The 23,279-nt window shown below is 46.1% G+C and overlaps 1 protein-coding gene across 7 annotated transcripts in view; it reads right to left on the minus strand.

The window, feature by feature from the left end:
- Positions 1-23,279, minus strand: part of Mylk (myosin light chain kinase) — a 194,531-nt gene that overhangs the window by 58,282 nt on the left and 112,970 nt on the right. For 6 of the 7 annotated variants that reach the window (XM_042667365.1, XM_042667361.1, XM_042667374.1 and 3 more), the window contains 2 exons: positions 21,039-21,155; positions 11,302-11,388 (listed from right to left, as the gene is read on the minus strand). In XM_042667365.1, coding sequence (XP_042523299.1) covers positions 11,302-11,388; positions 21,039-21,155 — 204 coding nt within the window. Of the gene's footprint in view, positions 1-11,301; positions 11,389-20,543; positions 20,637-21,038; positions 21,156-23,279 lie in introns of those variants that run through there. The other variant, XM_042667386.1, reaches the window with a different exon arrangement.

The following is a 23,279-nucleotide window of genomic DNA, read 5'->3' on the forward strand; positions in this document are numbered from 1 at the left end:
AGGGGTAGATGGCCAGGACTTCCTGAGAGGTAGGGAGAACCTAAAGATGCTAAAGGTATAGAACACAGGAAAGCTAGACATTGATTCAGATGGCAGGCTGAGCTGCAAAGCCCCAACCCAGCCCTCACCCAGGACTGCTGATAAGGGAGTGGGCATTAAGTGAGAGAGAGGTCTTCAAGGAAGAAGACCAGAAAAGCTGTGGAAAGGACTGTTAGTATGGGCTGAATAGTGTCCTCTCAAATTCATGTGCTAGATCCCTAATTCCCAGTTCCTCAGAATGTGACTGCATTTGGAGACAGGACCATTATTATTATTATTATTATTAATTATCACTTACATTATACAGAGAATTTTATTGCTACATTCCTGCATGTATTTATAATATATCCAATCAATCTTACCATTTTATCACTGCTTCTCTAAACTTTCCCTCTTCTAAAAACAATTTCACAGGTTTACTTGCTCAATTTTCATAGCTGTAAACAATCTATATTGAATGTGTTCATCCTCTTTCAAATGTATTTAAAAATATTTACCCTCTATTATTCTTTTTGGAACATATTAAAATGGCTTTGTAGGGCAGGTCCTCAACTTGAGTGGTCCCCTTATAAGAGTTTGAGAGGGAAGTTATGAGTCAGGATAGATAGGTGGATGGATGGATAGATATTGAAAGGTGGATAGATAGGTAGAACACTGACTAGACAAATACGCAGAAGGAAGGCTTTGTAAAGTGGAAGATCAGAGAGAAGACAGCTACCTATCTACATGCTAATGAAAGAGACCTTGATCTTGGATTTCTGGACTCCGGGACTGTGAGAAAATAAATGTCTGTGTTAAGCTGTCCAGTCTGCCGAACCTTACTATGAAAAGGCCTGGCAGATAGATGTAGCGGTGGCTGAGCTCCTTCACCTTGGGAATGGGTAGGGAGAAGGTGACACTCCCTGGGGGTCAAGCTAGGGGTTAACAGGAGGAGGGACAGCATAATCAGAGGCTTCTAAAATTCCCCCATCCCACTTGGCGGCTCTGTGTAAACTTCTATAAGATCAGAGCAGGACTCTATCCAATATAGATCTTTTGTGTTACAGTTTAATAGGATCCAAGGCCCAGTTTTTATGTTTACTCTAGAATTCTAGAACTACTGCTGTTTGAATTGGTTAGCATTTGAAGCTGCTCTGCTTCCAAACAGTAAAAACAATTTTAAATGTTAAGAATGTTCTGCATGTTACACATATTTTCTGTAACCATCTGCTGGAATCCACTAATGGTGGTCTGGACTCATGAGGGAAAGGCGACTCACTGGATTCTAAAATCTGCTTTCTCAGAGGGAGCTTCTCATATGGTTCTTACCCCTTCCAAACACAAGCAGGCCACCTCACCATGAACCCATCTTATGAAAAAGGTGATGGAGTCTCAGGGAAGTCAGCCATCCTGTGTCTGGCTGCTTTCTGTCTGTGAGTCACCTTTTGTTCCACTCTCAATTCTAGGCCTTTGAGACCCTTCTCTGTCCTTTCAAGAACTGCAGAGAGGTTTCAGGCTCTGGAGCTGGACTTGTGTTGAAATATCATCCTATTACTAACACATGTCTCTTAAAGCACATTATTTAATCTCTTGGAGCTCTAGTTTCCCTCATAAGTAGGGAATCATAATTAGTTTGCTGAAAAAAATAGTCTACCACACTCACCTTCTTTCCTAAGCAGAAAGATCCATAGAGGACTTCCTTCTAGGACAAATTTAGCTTCTTCAACTATTTAGTATGCCACTCAGTGGGGTTCACCAAGGCTCTCCTTGGCCTCTATTTGGACCCTCTAGTAAATGCTCTTGCTGGTCCTTTATGTTCAGACTCTCAGTAATCCTTAGGTCACTAACCGGTTTCTTTTCCTTTGGACTCTCTTGTATGTTAATGTTCATGTCAGTCCTTTCTCTTTCATCCCCTTCTCCGATACTCTGAACTTTCTGCATCAGCTGTTAGCACAGAGGAATATTCTACAAGGAACACAAAATCTACCCATATTTGCAAATCCGTTGATGGGGTCCAGAAAAGGATACAGAGCACCATTCCTCTACTTGTCACCAGGTCTACTTCTGAGGAGAGCTTTGATGCCTTCCCCAGCAACCAGCTCCAGGCAGCCCAGCCCTCCCAGCCCAGCCCTGCACCCTAAACTCACATACCCTCATTCATTCATCGTTGTTCTCAGAGTTATCTTCCTGTCCCTGATTCTGTCCCTAGAGCCAGCCCTTTCTCCTGAGACCCACACCTTTATATCCACACCTGGCCATCATCTCTCTGGGGGATGCCAAACATACACTACAAGCCCACATATCCAAAATCAAATCCAGAATCTTTCTTTGGCAGGGGGGTCCGGTCGTGGGACCTGAACTCTGGGCCTGGGTGCTGTCCCTCAGCTCTTCAGCTCAAGGCTAGCACTCTACCACTTGAGCCACAGCACACTTCTGGCTTTTTTTCTTTTTGCTTGTGTGGTGCTGAGGAACCGAACCCAGGGCCTCAGGCATGCAAGGCAAGCGCTCTACCACTGAGCCACCTTCCCAGCCCCAAATCCAGAATCTTTGCCCCAATTTTCTCCTTATTCCAGTCTCTTTGGAGGCGCCCTTCCTGCTTCTGCCACTCACAAGTCCCATCAATTTTATCAACTAAATGTTAGTTCATACTCACCATCCCCATCCCAGTCCAAAGTCTTCCATCCCTACCTATATGCATCTAAAATCTTGTAGCTAAAGTGATCCTCCTCAAGTGTAATCCAAAGTCATCTCACTGTGAAACCTCTGCAGTGTCTGCTCACTGCCATTCAGGATCAAGATCACTAACTTTCATCTCTCAGCCTTTTCTCCAGCTCTTCCCTCTGGGGAAAACTCTTCCTCATGCCCTGTATATTCATGTCTGTATTATCATACATTATGATCACCTGGAAAATGGTTAAATGTGGATTCCAGGCACTGCTCTCAGGCACTCTGATGGGCCTGGAACCATTCTAAACTCCACGCCAAGCCTCTTGCCTTCAGCTCTTCCCTCTTCCTCTGGTTGACTCCTGCCCCATTCTTCAGGCAGTTCTCACTCAGATATCACTGTCTCCAGAATGATTTCCTGCCCTTCTGCAATGGATCCATTCCAGCACTCATCCAAGGCTCTGCAATTGCAGAAAAAACATCCCCAATACACACCCACACCTGCCCACACACATCTCACAGAGGGGACAGCAACATGGCCCACTTCCTGAATCCTGGGCCTAGCACAGAATCTGGCATTTGCTTGATCAGTAGCTGTTAGGAATAGAACCCAAGAGATTCTGTTAACTTGGGAATTCCCAAGGAATGGCCCACCTCAGCCCCTAGTTTCTCATGTTGACAGATACAGTCTTGGAGCTTGAACTCTTATACAACTTGCCATGACTCTCTTAGGATGTCTGCTCTGTGACCTCTGAGATTAAAACCATTGGGTGGTTGAGCCATCTACTCTAGATAGGAGACAACCCAACAAAATGATCATGAATGAAAGCACTGAATCTAGATGTCTCCCAGGAAACCTGAGAAGGACTGGGAAAACCAGCCCCCGAATACCTGGTGTCTGGCTAATCCATTTTGCTTCTGCCTCAGCTGGCCCAAGACTAACCTAGTTTTGACCTTGAGAACCTGCCTTCCATTTTTGGAGGGAAGGGTCAATCCCTCACAGAAGTTTCTAGACTGCTATTCTGAAGGCAAATGAGTACTTCTCCCCTACCCCTTCCCTTCTCACAGTGAAAAGGGTCTGAGAGGAGAATTGGTGAGCTAGTGTTAACAGCCTTGCATACGGGAGGTCCATGGATCTCTGCCTCTCTGGGGACATTTCCCTTTTTAGGTAGTTAACTAAAAATAGACATTAAACTCTTCACAGTTCCCAAAATCCACATGCACTGCCTGCCAAAGGCTCCTGAAAGGGACATAGGCTGGGTAAGGGTGGAGTGAGCACTCAGAGATCACAGGGAGCCCTGGTATGAAAGGCCATGAGGTAGGTCCAGGGTTCTGGGTGACTTGGTCTCCTTCCCCTTTGTAGCATTTCCCCTTACAAATATGTGAAAACAGATTGGTTATTTTCCTAGATTAACATCTCTGGGCAAACTGTACACTTACTTCCATTATAGTAAAGGCTTTCTGTCAAATTAGAAGATTGGAGAGGACCACAGTTCTTGTTACTACAAACACTCATCCCTGAGCCCCCAGAAAATGGAATGTGGGGATGGCTGTGAAAGAGGCAACCCAGCATGGGGCCAATGTTGCTTGTCAGATGCTTCATGAGAAAGACTCACTGCCAGGCTTATGGGAGGCACAGAAAGTGCTGGAGAAGAAGCTGGAAGTAGAAGTCTGGGGGTGGATGTCACAGGGTCACAGGCAGGCAGGATGTGGGGGTAGGGTAGTGGGCTCTATCACACTTATACCTCTTTTGTGGTAGGGAGAAAGTGGAGTTGGTGCCTACCTTTGGAGACCTTCATGAAAGAATCCTAGCTTCTATCTTTCACTGTCAGGAAAGTCTTGATCTCAAAACCCAAACTCTCCAGCCTTTCCTTCCAGCCCTTTGGATCCTATCAGGGTATATAGCACCTCGCATGGCAATACAGAGGATGTTTAAATGTTTGATCCTGAGGAAACCTTCATGAAAACTGGACACTGAACTTGATATACAAGGATGCATTCAAGTTGGGGTGACTTGCTGTTTCACAGAAAGACACATATGGAAGTCAAGGCCAAGATAACAAAAAACAACCTAATATAGATGGTCTACTCTGGTCACTTGGATGGTCCACAGTAACCAATGCCAGAGATTAGCATCAAGGCCAGACATGGAACCCAAAGGGATACTGGGCTTGCATCAGCTTTAAACTACAGCTCCATAGTGGAGGCAAGGACTCTTAAAGCGGAGAATTAAAAAAATGGATTAGAAAAACCAAATATGTGCTATGAATGGACTCATGGTACAATTGTCAAGTTGTAAAAGCCTGCCATGGATACTTATCACTTTTTCTTTTTTTTAAAAAATAAGTTTTTTATTGTGAGGGGTTACAGTTACATGAGCAAGATAATGAGTACATTTCTTATGAAGCATTGTTGCCTCCTCTTTTGTTTTTTCCCTACCATCCCTTCCCTCCTCCCACCTCTACAACTAGACCACCCTTTTCCCTCCGTAAATTGTAAAGTTCGTTTTTCAACATACTGCCTTGTATATCTCATTGTTACAATAGGTCAACCTGTATCCCTATTTAAACATTTTGTTTTTTTCTCTTCCCCTCCCCAAATTATACCGACATCAAATACAGTGAAAACAGGGGTTATACCGTGGGGGAGGAACATACAAAGCAACAAAAAAAATCACATGGTACCTTATAAATATGTTAGAAACAATAGCAAGGCCATTCACTTATACAGACAGATTAGAGGAATCCCTAGTCTGGTGTCAAATTGGCATTGGCTCACCTATGCTTTACACCTCGATTTTTTAAAACCAATCTTTAAGCCCCATGGACCTGTCCTTCATCACACAGGCAGCAAGCTTGTCTTCCTCCATACAAAACACCTAAGAACTTCCCCAGCCAATCAGAACTGGTCCTTCCCCCATAGGCTGGTCACTGCTGTGCAAACTCAGCTGAGCTTCTGTAAGCTTCATGTCTCCATACATCATGTGAGAAGAATTAGTTGCCTCACCTGAACATGTTCCTCAAAACCTTCCAATCAGTGGCCTGACATCACAGCTGGACAAGGCCTGGGGTCAGCCATGGATGACGAAGAAGCTATGGTACAGAGGGATGTAAATCTTCCACTAAAGTCTCACATTTAATTAATAGAAGAATACAGACCTTCTTCTCCTGCTTTGTAGATCCATAGCTTTCTTCTTCACCTTGGGCCTGAGCATTGCCCTAGAACTGATCATACTAAGTTGTTCCTATTTCCCCATTCCATATAGAGCTCAGACTGAGGAGTCTGGGGTGCTGTTCCCTATGCTATCTCCCAAACAGGAGAGGACCCACTCACTTTGGGCTGGAGGAGTAAAGAAAGTATTCCAGAGGTGCTAGTATTAGATTCCCATCAAGAAGAGAGAAAGACAACAATAAAGGACATTATTGGGCCAGTTGAAAAAAATGGGAGAGTGGACTGTGGATTGGTTAGACAACAGCATTGATTCCACGTCAAATTTCCTGTTTCCAATAATTTCATTGTGGTTATATTCTTAGGAGACACACAGTGAGTTGGAAGTCAAGGATATAGTATCTCTAATGTGGCTTGTAAGAGGTGTCTAAATGTGAATATACATATATTAGGTGATAAAACAACTGAATAAAATGTAAATAATCGGTGAATGTCAAGTAAAGCATAGTGTAAGAGTTTGTTGTACTATTTTTGGAACTTTTGTGCAACTTTGAAATGATATCAAAACAGTTATTTAAAAACAACCTATTGGCAAGCATGTAGCAAATACCTTGAGAAGTCCCTAGACCCAAAGACACATGTCAGCTGCTTTCCTTCTGCCTCCCCTTCCCCCTCCTCCTCCCCCTGCCCCAGACTTGACAGTCAGACCTCTGTCAGTCTTACCGCTTGTCCCTCACCTCCTCCTGCTATTTCCTATGGTCCAACCTTAAGCAAAAGCTAAGGCCCTGAGTCTGTGGCCAGGCCAAGGTGTTATGGCCGGAAAACAGATTAGTGTTGGTATCACAGTTCCATTCCTTACTAGTTGTGACACCCTGGGTAGGGCAGTTTCATTGCTAAGACAGTTTTGCTCATATGTAAAATAGAAGCAATAACTATTTGCACAGTGGAATAAACAACTTAGCTGGAGCAATGTAGATGGAACAGCTAAGACGATGCCTGATACACAAGAATTCAGAAAACTAATGCCGCCCAACTCAACCATGCTCACAAGAGTCACCTCGCATCTGTACTGTTTCCCCCCAAGGCTCCGGCCTGCCTTCCCTCCCCCGCCAGTGTTATCATTCCTCTTCAACCAAACCACATAAACTGCATTCCTCTCCTTCATAACCTAGCCCCAGCTTCCCTCTTTCCCAAACCCTCCCACACTAACTCCCCCCATCTCCCTCTTGTGCTTGTGAGTCATTGCCTGGCCCCTTGTTCTTTGGTCACTTGAGTTGGGGGCAGCTGACTTGGCTTCTCCTTCACACCCCACAGCAGTGAGTCTCCAGGGGCTCTCAAGTCATGGTGTGGACAGAATCATCCTTGCTCATGCCTGACAACTTATTCACATGACCACATGGGCCTGGCTGGGAACAAGGGCATGCACAGAAAGGGATCTGGCTATGCTTTGGTGCAACAGGAAAGTTTCTCTTCCTTTCCTCAGGAAAAAGGATTTCCGCTTCAGATTAGGTACTTCAAGGCCCTACAAACACACACACACACACACACACACACACACACACACACACACACACACACACACACACACACACACACAGCCAGATTACTCATGGAACTGGACATGTCTGGGACTGAAGACAGTAAAAGAAAAAGATGGGGGCTAGGAATGTGTGTAAGTAGCAGAGTACTTGCCTAGCATGCATGAAGCCCTGAGTTTAATTCCTCAGTACCCTATAAACAGAAAAAGTGGGAAGTGGTGCTGTGGCTCAAGTGGTAGTGTTAGCTTTGAGCAAAAGAAGCTCAAAGACAGTGCCCAGGCCCTGAGATCAAGCCCCAGGACTGGAAAAAACAGAGTGAAGAAAAAGATGCCAGACTATAGGATTCCATTCTTCTTCCTTCCTTTCTTTCTTTCTTTCTTTCTTTTTGTCAGTTGTGGGACTTGAACTCTGGGCCTGGGCACTGTCTCTGAGCTCTTCAGTTCAAGGTGAGCACTCTACCACTTAAGCCACAGAGTTACTTCTGTTCTCCTGATGGTTATTTGGAGAAAATGTCTCATGGACTTTTCTGCCCAAGCTAGCTTTGAACCATGATCTTCAGATCTCAGCCGCCTGAGTAGCTAGGATTATAGATGTGAGCCACCGGCACCTGGCTAGATTCCATTTCTATAAGCAAAAAACCCTCCAACTGATATACTTGTATATTTGCATATTTACATATTTTTCACATATATGTATATAAATGCACAGAAGAGTAATTGAATTGGACTTACAAAATTGGGAGATAGATTTTTCACATTGGACTTAGTATATTTCTGAATTGTTTCAAATGCTTAAAAAAGAATTCATTCCTGTAGTTACAATAAATTATCCCACAAAGGGAGAAAATATTGGGGACACAGACATAAAAGACATCTCCTTCGTTTCCCATCTCCATGCAGCCACCTCTTCAGGAGGCTCCAGGACCCAAGCCCTCTGGTACCCCTTGGGTACCCGGGCAGGACAAGAACATGTGTCTGGCGGGGGTTGGGGGGTGGTTAATGCAGCTGTCAGTGGTGATAGGTTTCAGGTGATGGGGGCTGGTAGATAGGCCAGCAAATGGAGTCAAGATGGTTATTAGGGGGCATGGAGACACAACCATTCTTTGGGGATGAATGAGTCTCTCTACCATGGAGACTGTCTACACAGGGAAAAACACCCTTTGCAGACAAGGGGTGCAGTCATGAATGTGTGTGTTTTCTATGAAGATGAAGCACTTCCTTCCAGCTCTGCTGCTCCCATAATTAGGGCTGCCTGAACCCCTCAGGCACTGGAACATTCTCAAAGTGTGGCTGTAGAGGACCTCAGCGGCTACATACTTCATAGCAGCAGCAGGCAGATCTGCTCAAAACCCACAGTGGGGCCCTGGCTTCCCTATGTACCACTGAATCAGGGTCCCACCCCTCAGGCTCTGATATGATCCTGAGGTACAGGATGGTGGTGGGGTGCATCCCAGGCCTCTGTGGTTTATGACCTCTGCAGGTGACTCCAATACATAGTCATAGCCTTGCTGTCCTCTAGGAGCTCCGGTTTGATGTTGACGACTGGGGTTTTCCACAGCCTCTATAGCTCTTTAGGGCAAAGAGCCCAGTTGTGTGTCTGCTCATTGTCTCACATTTGTTTTTCTCCACAGTGCTTCATTGGCCCTGCCTCACCTCTGTCAGAATTCCACTGGGACACGGTTCTGGAGCCTAGAACAGGAGTGGCTGAACCACCACATCACCCACCTGCTCTCTACAAGAGACACCTGGTCTCTTCACATTTCCCATAACTAGCTCAGCAAGGTCCAGGCAATACCTTTGGAGAATAAAAGGATCTAAGCCATTTCTATTAGATTCTTTTTAAACACTTTATTAAATCTGTACTCTTAACAATTGGGGCTTCTTAATAGTGGCCTCTTCACTATTCTCAGGGATACTGAACTCACTTGGATTAAGTATCTAGGAGAAATTATAAGTTCACTTTGGCTGCTTCACCACACTACCCTGACTTGGGCTGACTATCTGTGTTTAAAGAACCAAAGCTCAGCATAAGGAAGATAAAATAATACTTTACAAAGAAAAAGAACACAGCAAAGTCATAAAATACTGCCTTGCAATGGAAAAAAGAGAAGTGGTCTTTGAAGGAATCAGGCTGCATTGCTTTTTTTCTATTAGTATAGGTAAGTAAGAGCTTGCCTGTGTTCTGTTTAAGACTAAGTATGTTGGAGATGTGCAAACAATTCTGCACCCTATTAAAACTGGAGGTGTCAAGAAACAGTTCAGGTAATCAAATCAGCATGGCAATTCTAGGGGAAGCCAGGGCTGCATTATAACTTTTGAGGCACTTCTGTCTTCATGGGCCCCTTCTTTCTTCCATTAAAAAAGGGATATCTGCCAAGCACTGGTGGTTCATGCCTGTAATCCTAGCTACTCAGGAGGCTGAGATCTGAGAATGATGGTTCAAACAAAAGTCTGTGAGATTCTTATTTCCAATTATCTGTCCCCCCAAAAGCTGGAAACAGAGCTGTAGGTTCAAGTGGTAGAGTGCTATCTTTGAGCAAAAAAACCTCCTGGACAGCACCTAGGCCCTGAGTTCAAGCCCCAGGACTGGCACTGAAAAAAAAAAAAGAATATGTGTAAATATGTATGTATACATGTAAGCATATACATATATTACCTTAATTATGTGAATTGCACACTATAAATTGCTCTACTTATAAAGACCAATATATTATGAGTTTAAAACATTGTCTTAGAATTAAGTTTATTTTTTCTTCTGATTTTGTAAGATGGCACAGTTTTGTGGGTGTCTAAAAAGCAATGTGGACCTAGGCTTGGTGTCTATGGATAAGGAGACATGAGGAGATACAAATGAATAATAAATAAAGAGGGAAGTAGCTGTTTATGGTCTCAGTCACAGTGAACAGTGAAGCTCCTTTCTCCCTTGGCTTTTTTTTTTCTTATTGGTTGTGGGACTTGAACTCTGGACCTGGGCGCTGTCCCTGCGCTCTTTTGTTCAAGGCTTGTGCTCTACCACACTGAGTCACAGCTCTACTTCCAGTTTTCTGGTGATTAACTGGAGATAAGAGTCTCATGCACTTTCATGCCCAGACTGTCTTTGAACCACAATCCTCAGATCTCAGCCTCCTGAGGAGCTAGGATTACTGGCATGAGCCACCAGTGCCCTGCTTCTTTTGGCTTTTTATACCACATAATTTCAAAGGTCTTCCCTGACCAAGGCCTGGGCAAGGCCCTCAAGGAGCATCTGAAGAGACATGGATGCAATCTCATGATTCTGGGAACAAGACAGTGGAGGAAGGAAGTGCTGATGCTTTAAGAACTCACAGAGTTGTTTCTTTGAGCTGAAGAGGGTTAGACCTCAGAGTTAAAATGGCTTTGCAGTGAGAAATGACCAGAAAGGTATCCCATAGGGAATGACTCAAGAGCAAAGAGGAAGAAGCTCAAAAGAAGGTCAAGTGCTTGACCTCAAAGATTTGGCAGATCTGGTAAGAGAGATGTTGACATCCCATGTGCCCATGTGTGGCAGGTGTCCAGGGTGTGAACATAAAAAAGGTTCACTTCTGTGGGATTTCAGGGGTAGGGAGGACCATTGGCGATTTCAGCCTGAGCGAGAAATTGAAAACTACAATTTAGAAAGCTTCCTCTGGTAAGATAGAATCAACTGGGGAGATCAGGAGCAGCTCCTGATCTAAGTCTCCATAGCAACCCTCCACTCCCAGGCACATATGAGTGTGAAGAGATGGGTTGTGGAAGAGATCTCCACAAGAGATCACTCACTGGGCACTTGAGCACAAGGAAGCCAGACCTCCAGGAAGCACTCAGGTCACAGTAGGTGATCAGGAGGCCTGACCTCTGATGCCACCTCAGTCCTGGGTGTCCCAGGGTTTGTACAACAAATCCAAGTAAGTACTTACTCTCTGTTCCTAGCACAGGGGGAAGGGAACTCTTGGGCCTCCGAGATTTCATCTCTGGGGCCTTGGCATTCTCACTGGCCGGAGCATCTGGAACAAAACAAGCAACACCACTGTCAGTCAGCAGCTGTCCGAGGAGCTGAGCAGAGGAGGCACTTCAGTTAGAACCCCACCTCAACCCAGTGCCGGCCCACATTCCTCTCTGAGGCCCTCTCTGTAGCAGCCTGGCGCCTGGACTGGCCGTTCCACTGGGAGCACCAAAGAAGGAGAGAGACTGCTGCACTGCACAAGCCTGATAAATCAGATGGCAGAACCATGAGCAGAGATGGATGCACAGGCGAGGGAAGTGCTTAATGCTCCTGCTATGGCAGCAAAGGCCGCCAGGAATGGCCCTGGCAAGCTGGGCACCCTCTGTTTGGCTTGTTCCATCTTTTTCCTTGGGTCCCAACTTACTCAGCTGTGTTCTGGTCTTCCTAAAGGTCTTCCAAAGTGAATGGGGTCCTGGCCCTTAGGCTTATAGATCTGGCAGAGGGGAGGACTTGCAGCCACTGATTTCTCAGACTTGCTTTAGTTCTGGGCAAAGACAGGCCAGATAAAGGCCTTGAAGCAGGCAGCTGGCATGTCTCACCCCTGGGGCTAAGGAGAGCACTAAGTCTGAGGGCTTCTACTACCTCCTCTCCCAAGGTGGGTGCAGTGGATCCCAAGGTGGGCAGCACTGGACGTACTGGGCAGGGTGGTGCAACAGCCTCTCAGCTCTCTGCTCCAAGCTCTCTTTTCTAGTTCAATACAAAGCATGGATAATGCTTGAGGAAGCCCTCAGCTGTGGAGTAGTGTGGTATCAGCACTCTGGGCTGGGCTGGGCTGGGCTGGGCTGGGCTAGGCTGGGTGGAGCAGGGCAGCACAGCCTTTCCCTTAAAAATGGACTTTAAGACATAGGCAAATTACCCAGGACTGAGATAAGTTGCTGCTGGCTGACTAGCTATCACCATCTCCAGTTTTTACCACCCTCTCTCCACCCAAGGAACACTCTTAGGGGAGAGGCTGGGAGGACACTCCCCTTGAGTCCCTTCCTGTCCTCCATTTCCTGCTCCTGAAAAGGAAGCTCACAGGGAGGAAGGGGGTGGGGGGACTTTCCAGATGGGGCCTTGGTTGCATTCCTGTGGCTTGGCTGGGGAGGAAGGTCCATCTCCTTGTCTCCACCCCAAGGACGGGTAGCCCTGGCTGGTCTTGCCTAGATTGGGCTTCTGTAGTTCAGGAGCAGAAAGCACCAGGAACATAGAATACAGGGGCTGAGGACATACTCTTTCCAGCTCAAAGTGACAGGCTTTGTGCAGGTATTATGTAGGTCCAAATGAATGGCAGCTCAGAAGCCACAGGGCTGTGGTAGGCAATTTCCCACTGAAGACAGCTAAGAGCTGGGCATGGTGGCTCACGCATGCCTATAATCCCAGATACTTGGAGGTGAAGAAAGGAGAATCAAGGTTTGAAGCAAGCTCAGGCAAAAGCTGGCAAGACCTTATGTCAAAAAAAAAAAAAAGGTCAGGCATGGTGGTTGGTTCACACCTGTGGTCCTAGTTCCTCTGAAGCTAGAGGTGGACAGATTGAAGTTGGAGGACTAGGCTGTATCTGAAAAACAAACTAAAAGCAAAAGGACTAGAGTGTGGCTCAAATGGTTGAACACTTGTCTAGCAAGCTATAGGCCCTGATGCAAAACTTGGGCAAACTGTTAAACTGTCATGTGCCTTTGCTCTCAGTCCTGCAAGTAACAGTAGCAATAGTAAAGATAGCTGCAGGCCTTTATCGTGAAGCTGTAGGAAAGAGTCAGTTGGACTTAAAAGTAGGACTTTCTAACAGTGTATGACAAGGGGTGGAGAGTAAGGGACAAAGATGGAAGAAATCCTTTCAAGCAGAGGTTGGTAATCTAGCCCCTACCTTGACCCCTGCCCTACTATGTACCACCCATATCCCACCACCTTCCACAAGTGCAAAATAACCCCAGATGGTAAGTTCCAGGTCCCTGCCACCAGGACACAGCTCTGCCAAGCTGTCAAGAAGCTGTGCACACCTCAGAGCACCAGTTCCATGTGGACACATGGTGTGAGGGACAGAAACTTCCCTGGGACTTTGGGAGATTTGGAAGGATAGAATGTGTACACAGTTCTGCATTCCTGTTTCAGCATTCTCTTGGAAGAGTCCCAGAGCATAGAGGAGACTGGGATAGAAGAGTCAGGATTCTTTTTCTACTGATGGGTAAACTGAGGCACGAGTGAGCAAAGGATGAGAAGCCTGTTTTCTTGGATTTCTGAAAGATAGCAGTGGGGCCTTATATTATTTCTCTCCCTATGTGTCATTCTTTCAGAGTCCTATCATGGTCAGAGGCTGAGAGAGATGAGTTCTCCTTTTGTTTTTGTCATTCACATCTTCAGAATTTGGGCAACTCACAAAAAATGCTTCCGCATTTGCACAGAGGAAAAAAAAAACACCTCATATTTTCTCTATCTCAGTGTCCTCAGATCCAGGCAAGAAAGAAAAGGCACACAAGTGTGCTTTGGAGAGCCAAGAAGCACTGTTTGCTTTAATGCATCCCTTCCTTCTGACTATACAACCCTGGAGCCCCCTAGAGAAAATCCTTCACCTTCAGAAAGCCCTGGGACCAGTCCGTGTCAGCCTTAGCACTGCTCAGTGCTCACTGGGTTGTGTTTTGAGTCTGGTTTTGAGACATTTTTTGGATACACCTTATCTTTCCATCTGGCTGGGAGGAAAAGGGCTCAAGTTTCCCTTTTCAAAGCAAACCTGGAGCCCCGTGGGGGACCACACTCCCTGCTCATGTGCCAGCACTGCGGGGCCTGTGTGCTGTGCCATGGGGCCTGGCCAGGGACATGGAACCACCAGTCCTCTGTGAGAACTGCCAGCGAGGAATGGCCTGGAAGGACCACGCGCTTAATCAAAACCAGCTTTGTGCTCGCGCTGCTGCCCAGGGGATAAAAATAATAGTAATAAAAGTTTAACAGCAGCTTGTAGTTTTCTGTCTATTTTAATCATTTTGTGATGAAACTGAACTTCATTTCTATATTTGAGCCCCAGGGCTGGAGTCCTTTGCTGGCCCTGTTGTGCCCCCAAAGTAGCATGGGGGAGGAGGATGGAGGTGTGGGGAAGTGGGGGGCCTCTACAGAGAGATACTTGTCCTTATATGGACAATGCTTCACCCCTTCCACTCCTGGACTAGCTCTGGAGGAAATCTTTCCATGGTAGCATTTTTTTTTTGCTTGCTTGTTTCCCCCAAGAGGTTGTATCTGGGGCTCTCTGATCCTAGGCTGAGGGAGGGGGAGATGAGGCCTTAGGAAGCTTCTAGGAGTAGATTTAGGGGCCCTGGTTTCAGCCTCTTCCAGGATGGCCCTTTGCCAGACAACAAGCAGCCTGATAGTTATTCTATTGAGAGATTTCTAGTCAGGAAATTTGAGGGCTCCTTTTTGGCTCCGTTTAATGGCCATGAGTCCTTGGATAAGTTTCTGAACTTTTCTGACATTTATTTCCCTCCATAGGAAGATGAGAGTAACAAACAAAAACCCAGCAGTTCTAGTTAGTTCAGCCTACTAATCGTTAACTGCCTGTGATGATTTAAAGAATAAGCATGAAGGTAACAGTGGACTGAGAAACATGGCAGACCAACAAAGGTAAGTGACAATCAGAAGTGCCAATGGACTTAGTGGCAATGGACCTCAGTGGTTAGAGTATAGGGTTTGAGTCTAGATTCTTACTCAACTAGTCAGGATGTCCTCAGCACACTTCAGGTGAGGCTGTTCTTACCATCACTCCCCTGACTTCCTCCTCATTGTCACCAGTGATCTCTACCCATGTTGCCAACTCCAAAGGCCAATGCTCAGGCTGATCTCTGTACTCAGCAGCAGTATTTGACATATTGATCCTGATCATTCTTTTCTTGTTGAAATTCTCATCATTTGGCTTCTGGGACATCTCCTTTCACTTGGGTTTCTCCCTGCAGCCAATGCTTCATAATCTCCTGTAAACTCCTGATCTCTCATTGTTGGTCTCTACTTCTCTTCCTTGTCTCAGTTCCAGTCACATCTGCCTCTAAGACTTCAGTAAATCCTCAAGGTATCTGATGGACTCTACACATGGATGGCTCCTCATGTCCAACCCCACTCAGCCTCAGATATATCTAAATATCAGTCAAGGAGATCTGCTTCCTTGGCCTAATGGACATCTTCAGCTTCATATTTAGAGAACCATTGATTGTTTCCCAGTTCTTACATTCTGATTTTAGTAGGTGATATAAGCATTGAGCTTTACTCCTCCATGAAAACAAAGGCTTCAACAAAGAGTAGACTATGTAAGGCCCTTGGACTGACTCCTCTTTCTCTTCTACTGACCCAAAACATCAGCAACTCCTATCAGTTCTATATCAAACCAGATTATGAACACGCCCATCATTTCTGTCTATTCTACTGAGCGTAAGGTTCAATAGTACCAATGCCTAAGACCTGTCTCCCTGCTCCATTCTTGACACATCCTGGGTCTATTCTACCTGAGTGATGCTTTACAAGTGTCCAATGTTGTCCCAACACACTTGGAATAAAACTGGCTTCCTATCATGAGCTACATGGCTTCAGAGACCTGGGCCCTGACCCTCTATAGCATACTGCCCGTCCTGTTTCCTCTTCTGGAATGTCATAAGCACAATCTTGTTGCTATTCCCTCTTCTGGGACTCTTTTGCTCACTTCCTGCCTCTGTTTAAATGTCCCTTCCTCCACAGGCCTCAGCCACCTGCCTCTTTGAAGTAGCATTCCCATCACCAGGCTGTGCTTTCCTCATAGCACACAGCGTTACTTGACATTGCAACATATCTGTTCACCTGCACTATTGCTTCCTCTCTTAAAGGTCAAGTCGTTAGAGCAGGTACTTCTTCTGTTTATTGTTCCAAATGCCAGTTCTTCCAGCAGTGCCTGAAAGACCCAGCATTAGTATCTGTTGAATGAATGAGCAATGACATGGGGCAGCTCTGCCTTTCTCAATCTTCTCCTTTTTTGTTTGTTTCCTGAGATATGATGTTGCTATATGGCTCAGAGTGTTTGGTTCAAATTTAAGATCTTCCTGCCTTGTCTCCTGTGTGCTGCTTATTTTTTTTTTGTATGTGTAGGCGTGTGTGTGTGTGTGTGTGTGTGTGTGTGTGTGTGTGTGTGTGTGTGTGTGTGTGTGTAGTATTGACCAAAATTGGCACATAGATCTTGTGTGGCCAAATTCCTACCCTCACTGTAGCTGAAGTCTGGGCTGGGAAGGGTGGATGGTCCAGGGAGGGACCAGGATATCTTCTGACTCCTATTATGCTGGCCTAAGAAGGGCTTCCTTATCTCCTGTGTATCTGGATCACAGGAAATGAGTCTCATTAGGGATTCTTATAGGCCCTGCACCAAATCATAGAAAAGTGAAGGCTCTAGGACAAGATACCCCTGAGGCCTGCCTATGTGATCCATATTATAATTTGCCAGGTGGGCTAGATGTCCAGTCTGGATTTAGTGTGCATAGTGTCCGTTCTGGGAAGGCTGTTTATGCTGCTGAGCATAAGAAACACCAGCTGTTGTATAAATAGAAAATATAAAGTATAAGAGTCTGACTAGAGCAGACACTCAAGGCCAGATTTTCTTTCTTTCTGGGGTGAGTTTTCTGGTAAGTCCTTGTCCATTCCAGGCTTACTTCCATTCTGCTGAGTTTGAAGGGAAGGGTGGTATAACCAAATCACAACATGTTCAAAATACCCATGTTCATAGAAAAAAGGTCCAAATAGCACAATTAAAATAGCCAGACATGATGCAGTGTACAGGTTACCTCCTCTATCATATTATATAAGGGAAATAATAATGTGTATGGCACAGCCACTGAACTCTACTGGGCTTACTTTGATAAGAGCCTGAAATACAGCTTGGAAGGTAGGTACTCTACCACCTGAGCCTCGCCTTCAGCTCTCAGATGTATGGTTTTAATGCAGTTGGGCTCAGGCTGACTGAATGATGGTGAGTAGCTTTCAGGGGGGTGTGGCCCTCCCTGCTGAGTGGCAGGAGAAAGCAGCCTGAAGTTGGCACTGTGGAAGAGGACCTCATTGTCTTTTGTGAGGAACACAGGACTGGCCTTGTCCAGAAATCAGCCTGATAGTTGCTTGTGGATGAACTGAATGCATCCAACAATGACTAGACTGGTGAAAATTCAACTATGGTTCAACCATGGCTACTCTTCAGAGCAAGTGGTTCCCTGCTGCTGCTGCCTTCTTTCACTGAAAAAAAAAATCCCCAAACAGGGCTTTGCTATATAGTCCAAACTAGCCTCAAATTCAAGATCCTCCTGCCTCCAGCTTCCTGAATGCTGAGATTACAGGTGTGTATCACTCCACCTGGCTTAAGTCTTTCTCTCTCTCTCCCCCTTTCCCTTTCCTCCCTACTTCCCTCCTTTCTTTTTTGTGGTACTGGAGTTTGAACTCAGGGCCTTGTACTTTCCAGGCAGGTGCTCTGGAATTTGAGGCACTCCCCTAGCCCTTTTTGCTTTGGTTATTTTTCAAATAGGAGTCTCACATGTATAACTGGACTGGCCTGGACCACAATCCTAGTTCACTTCCTGAGTAGCTAGAATAACAGGCATGTGCTGTGATGCCCAGCTTTTTATTGAGATTGGGAGTCTTGTGACTATCCCCACCAGCCCAGCCTCAAACCATGGTCCTTCTTATCCCTGCCTCCAGAGTGCCTAGGATTACATGTAGAAGCCAAGGCACTTGCTCAAGCAACTTTTTTTTGACTAAAATTATGAGCTTTGCTCTTCATAAAGATGCTGTAGTTCACATATGCACCAAAACCTGTCTATAATTTCAAAGGATACTCAGACTCATTGGAATCCCTAAGTATCATGCTGTGGGGATAGCTGAGAGGAAGAAGGGACAAATGAAAAGACAAGAAGTTTATTCAGCTGGGTAGAGCACCAGACAAAAGGAGGCAGAAAGGTGCAACAATGCAACATGACAGGAAAGCAGTTAAGGCTCTCCATGGAAAATAGAGCTAAGCGTGGCTGGATCCTACCCAGTACACAGGACACTGATAATTCTCCAAGAGTAAGAACAGGGGAAAAGAAGTGAAGAAGGTGTCCCTATTTCTTTTTCTCTGAAAACCAAACTAGCCTCAATTAACTGAGACTCAGTTTGTTATCTCACCTATCTCCTATCACTTTTAGCTTTTCTCCCAAAGCCCAGCTCCTAGTTTGTGGCCAGTGGACACATGAAAGAACTAGAGATAGATAATGCTGGTCATGCCTGCAATTCTAGCTACTCAAGAGGCTGAAGTGCAAAGCTAACTTGGGTAGGAAAGTTTGTGAGAGTGCTATCCGCACCAAACTACTAAAAACAGCCAGAAATGAACTTGTGACTCAAGTGGTAGAGCACCAGCCTTGAGCAAAAAAAGTCTGGATAGTGTTCAGATCCTGAGTTCAAGCCCTAGGATGGAGTGCATGTACACACACACATACACACACACACACACACACACACACACACACACACACAGTGTTAGTAGGGACAAAGCCAGGCACCAGTAGTTCATACCTGTAATCCTAGTTACTCAAGAGATTACAATCTGAGGATCACTGCTCAAAGCCAGTCTGGGCTGGAAAGTGTGTGAGACTCATCTCCAATTAACCACCAGAAAACCGGAAGTGTCACTGACACCAAATAGAAGAACACGAGTCTTAAGTAAAAAGAGCCCAGGGACAGTTCCCAGTCCCTGAGTTCAAGCCCCATGACCGACAAAAAAATAATAGTGGGGACAGCAAAAGAATCTTCTAGTAGACCTCGGGGCAAGCATAGTTCCTTAAGCAGCAGAAAGAATTCCTTAAACTTTGAAGAAAAAAAAGGTCACTAAAGATTCTGAATCTGTAGGAGAAAAGGAAATTTCACTGTGCAAACAAATCTGGGCAAGATGCTAACACTTTACAGCTAAGAAGAATGAATTGCTCTCCTGTTTGCAGCTAGCCTTGCAAATAGGAGTTCAAGAGTCCTGGGATTCCTGTGTGGAAGGACTGTGAGTGAACATGAACATGGGGCGATTAGAAATCATCTTCTGGGGTCAAATTCCCCGGAAAGCTACAATGCAACACCTGGAAAGAAGCAGGACTCTGACCTGGGTGGTGAGCTCCCAGGTGAGTCTGAGCTGTCAGCTTCTCTCCATCATCTCCTCTGTCCTCCCTTCAGCTGATCTGCTAGATCTGCTTTTCTAGACTCAGCATGTCCAGCACTCTTGGGAGCAGAAACAATCTCAGAGGATATCAGCATCTCCTTTTTTGGCTGCTAGCAATTTAATTTACCTTGTCACTGTGTATTTAAAAGACATCTCTTTATAAGACTTTGCCTCCTTTCTCCCATTCATTACGTTCAGTAGATCACAGTTTTATGATCAAGAGATCAGATTATGCAATCAGGAATGAGGACAGTGATTCTGCATCTTGCAAGGTGGCAGTAAAACAGATTAGCATTTTAGGACTCAAGCGATTCCATTCAGGAGCCAGGAGAACAACAAAGCCGTTCTTCCAGACACCTTATTTGGACACTAGCTTTTGACATGTCACTGATGGGTTATTAACCAGGCATGTCAAGGGCAAGAAGCTTGTTTTCAAAAACCTACCCTTTTAGACATTTCCAGGTAAGTATTAAAAGTCAAAGAAAGGGCACTAGATTGGGAATCCCCAGATGGTCTTCTGCGCTAGCTCACCATAAAGGGCTCAGGGGGTCTCAACCAGTCTATTTCCTCTCTGAATGGCCTCAGTTCTCACATCTCTAAAATGAGAGTGTTGGGGCTGGAGATGTACTTTAGTGGTAAGAGTATTTACAAAGCCTTTGAGGGTCTGATACCCAATACTGTGATGATGATGTTGATAAAATAATAATAATAATAATAGTAAATATTAATAGTATCAGTCTAAGCCATCATAAGGTTCATTCTACTCAAAGTCTCTTACCTATACTTCTTATGGAGGGGAGAAAAGAGTCACAAATACAAACTTCTTCCATTTCTTCAGAACAAATCCCGTGTCCCAGTGAGGTCTTTTCCCTGCCTAAGATGGAAACCCCACTCACACCAAATGGGTCTGCTCTTTCTCCCATGGCTCCTCCCATCTCAACTTCTCTCTTCTCTCCCTGTCTCACTATTACTGTTTTCTTTTGGTTCTCTCTGCCCTAAGCCTCAGCCTGACTCACCTTTTCCTCGAAGACGCTCCCACACTCAGCTCCCTCCTCAATTCCCCAGGACCCAGGTTGGGTCTGTGTGCCCCAGCACCAGCAGTCACTCTTGTTTGCTGGCTTAAAAAAAAAAAAAAACCCTTGTAATCATTTTCCTGTGGGTGTGTCCTTTCTTCTGCAAGTGCCCTAGTGCCTGGTGTTCCTGTTTAGAGGGTTCTGGATGTGAGGTCAGGATTATAAGAGGAGGAAGGGGAGGAGGAAAAGGAGAAGAGGGAAAAGAAGGAAGAGAAGGAGGAGGAGATGAAGAGCCCCTCCTCCTAGCAGGAGGTGCAGGAAGAGGCCATTATATGGGAGATCAAGGAGGGCTGTCACTTTTCTTCCTGTCTTGTTTTTGTAAAAGATAGTTTCATTTTCACCAAAGGAATTCCTAGGTAGGAATGGGAACCATTGGGAGCAGGTCATCCAGGTGCAGGAGGCATTAAGAGATTATGACAATGAGTGGGCATGGCTTACCATCCACGGTGACCTGGCAGGAGCACTCAGCTTGTCCAGCCGCATTCTTGGCTACACACTTGTATAGGCCCCTGTCCTCTGGCAGTGCCTTCTCAATGGAGACTGAACACAGTGAGCCTGTGAGGGAACAGGAAGAGAGGGTGAGTAGTCCAGGTAGGTCCCAGTACCTGCCTGGCATCTGGAACACAGCAGGCCCCATCTTTCCACAGCAGCCTCCAGGAGCAGAGGCCTGTGGGAATCAATCCAGGCCTTGCTGAGGCCAGTGCAGTCTTTTGCTGATAATCTGTTTCCAAAAGTTGTTATGCTCCTTCAAGTACCACTCTGCCTTCCTTGGAGGCTTCAGGAGGAGGAGAGAAGTAGCTTTAGACCCTCGAGAACATCTGATGCAATAGAAGAATGGATGGAGATGGTTCTGCACCCTGGGCCCCTGACCAAGAGGAAAGGAATTAGGTGCAGGTTCCAAAACTATGCTGGATACAGTGGCTCAGGAGGGGGATCTGGCAAGCCCTGGCACTGATTCTAAGAGTGTCTCTTGGAAAGGGGTTTTTTAATAAAGAAGTGGGTGGGAGAGGAAGGAACCTTTGCCCAGCCAGGGACACAGACTTTTGGGAAGATCTGTTGGGAGAAGGAGATTCTAGTATGGGACCATGACACTGGCTTTTCAGGAAGACGATCTGAGATTAAAAAAAAAAACTGGAGCCAGTGAGAGGCACTTTGTCAGGAGAGGCACCTGGGGCTGTCTTCCTTTGGGCCCAGGTCTTCTGACTGTCTCAGAGAGAGGCAGATCATCAACTGGTCTACCCTTGACTCTCTCCCCACCTCCTCTGGCCTGACTGGAGGTGGGGGGAAAGGAGTCACATCAGCCCACGCAGGAATCTGGGATCTGCCCTTTGACCATTTGGTTCTTTCAACTTTGGCTGGCTACTTCTCTAGAAATGGGGGTAGGGATGGGAGGTGGATAGAGAGAACTCCTGAGGTTTCCTTTAGGGTATGAGGAGAGGCCAGTTGAGGGCTGGGCCTTCTAGGTTTCTGCATTCTGATACATTCTGACAGCATGGCATCCTGCCTGAGGTTGCCCTGTTGGTCAGGGCAGCAGCCATCACTTGAAGAGCCCAGTGTATCCTGATGCCTAGAGCAATATATCCCCAGCTCCCATAAGCCATGGGCACTAGGAGCCCAGAGCTATGTGTGTGTCCCAGAGGTATGTGTGTGGGGAGCCAGACCAGAAGGGAAGCCAATGGGCCCAATTCCCAGAGGATCTCAAAAAGGATACCTACCCTATTTCCTACAATTCCTTTCTCTACTTTAGGGGGGCACATAGGTCTGACTAACACAAGGAGATCCAGAGAGCAAGTTTGGCATTAGTTGGGCCCAGAGACTCTCCCTCAGATTGGGAGAAAGGAAAGGCCTGAGACTTCCCAGGACAACATGGCTGATTGGAGTCCCATATCTCCTATACCCTTTCCCCTTTCCACACATCCTCACTCTGTCTTTCCTCAGGAAGGGCAACTGGCCAGGGTCTCTTCCCACTGTGGTTAGGAGACAATCGATAGAAACTGCAGCAAAAAGGATCTTGTTGGAACTTGAGAAAGTCTGGCATGGTAGTGAGAATGGAGAGACACAAGGATATTGGAGTGAGGGTAACAACCCTCTAGAGAGAGAACTTTTCATTCATCTGGGTAGCAGGAAGATGCTGAAATGACCTCTGGCCTGAAAGTGGAGTCTTAAGTGAAATTGACCCTCCATCAGGTAGGGCTGAGGCTCTGGGATTGATCACCCCCCCCCCCCCCCTGCCAAACCCCACTCTGGCCCAGGAATGTACGGCTCAAGTCTTTAGTTTTCTTTCAGTTTCAGTGCCTGGCTGCCTTCATTTAGCCTTAAACAAAAATGACACACATGGCTGACAGTAGTGAGCTGCTGGGGAGGGCAGTTTGGACTCAGTTCTGCCCCTTCTCCCCAGCTCTTCCAAGTACCAGAGCAGACCCTGGCCACCAGCAGGCGTGGGCTGAGGGAGGGCCAGAGCAGGCTGGGAGGCTGGCTACCCCAGATGAAGAATCTGGTATTTCCTGTGGGACAGCTCATTCCTGACCTCCAGAAGAAAACTGTTTCCCAGAGTTTCCTTTTTTCCTTTTCTTTCCTTCTTTCCTCCCTTCCTCCCTTCTTTCTTTCTCTCCCTTCCCCCCTTCTTTCTTTCCCTCCCTCCCTCCCTCCCTCCCTCCCTCCCTCCCCCCCCCCCTCTCT

Source organism: Dipodomys spectabilis, unplaced genomic scaffold, assembly GCF_019054845.1.
Source record: "Dipodomys spectabilis isolate Male_0828 unplaced genomic scaffold, ASM1905484v1 ptg000017l, whole genome shotgun sequence".
NCBI lineage: Eukaryota > Metazoa > Chordata > Mammalia > Rodentia > Heteromyidae > Dipodomys > Dipodomys spectabilis.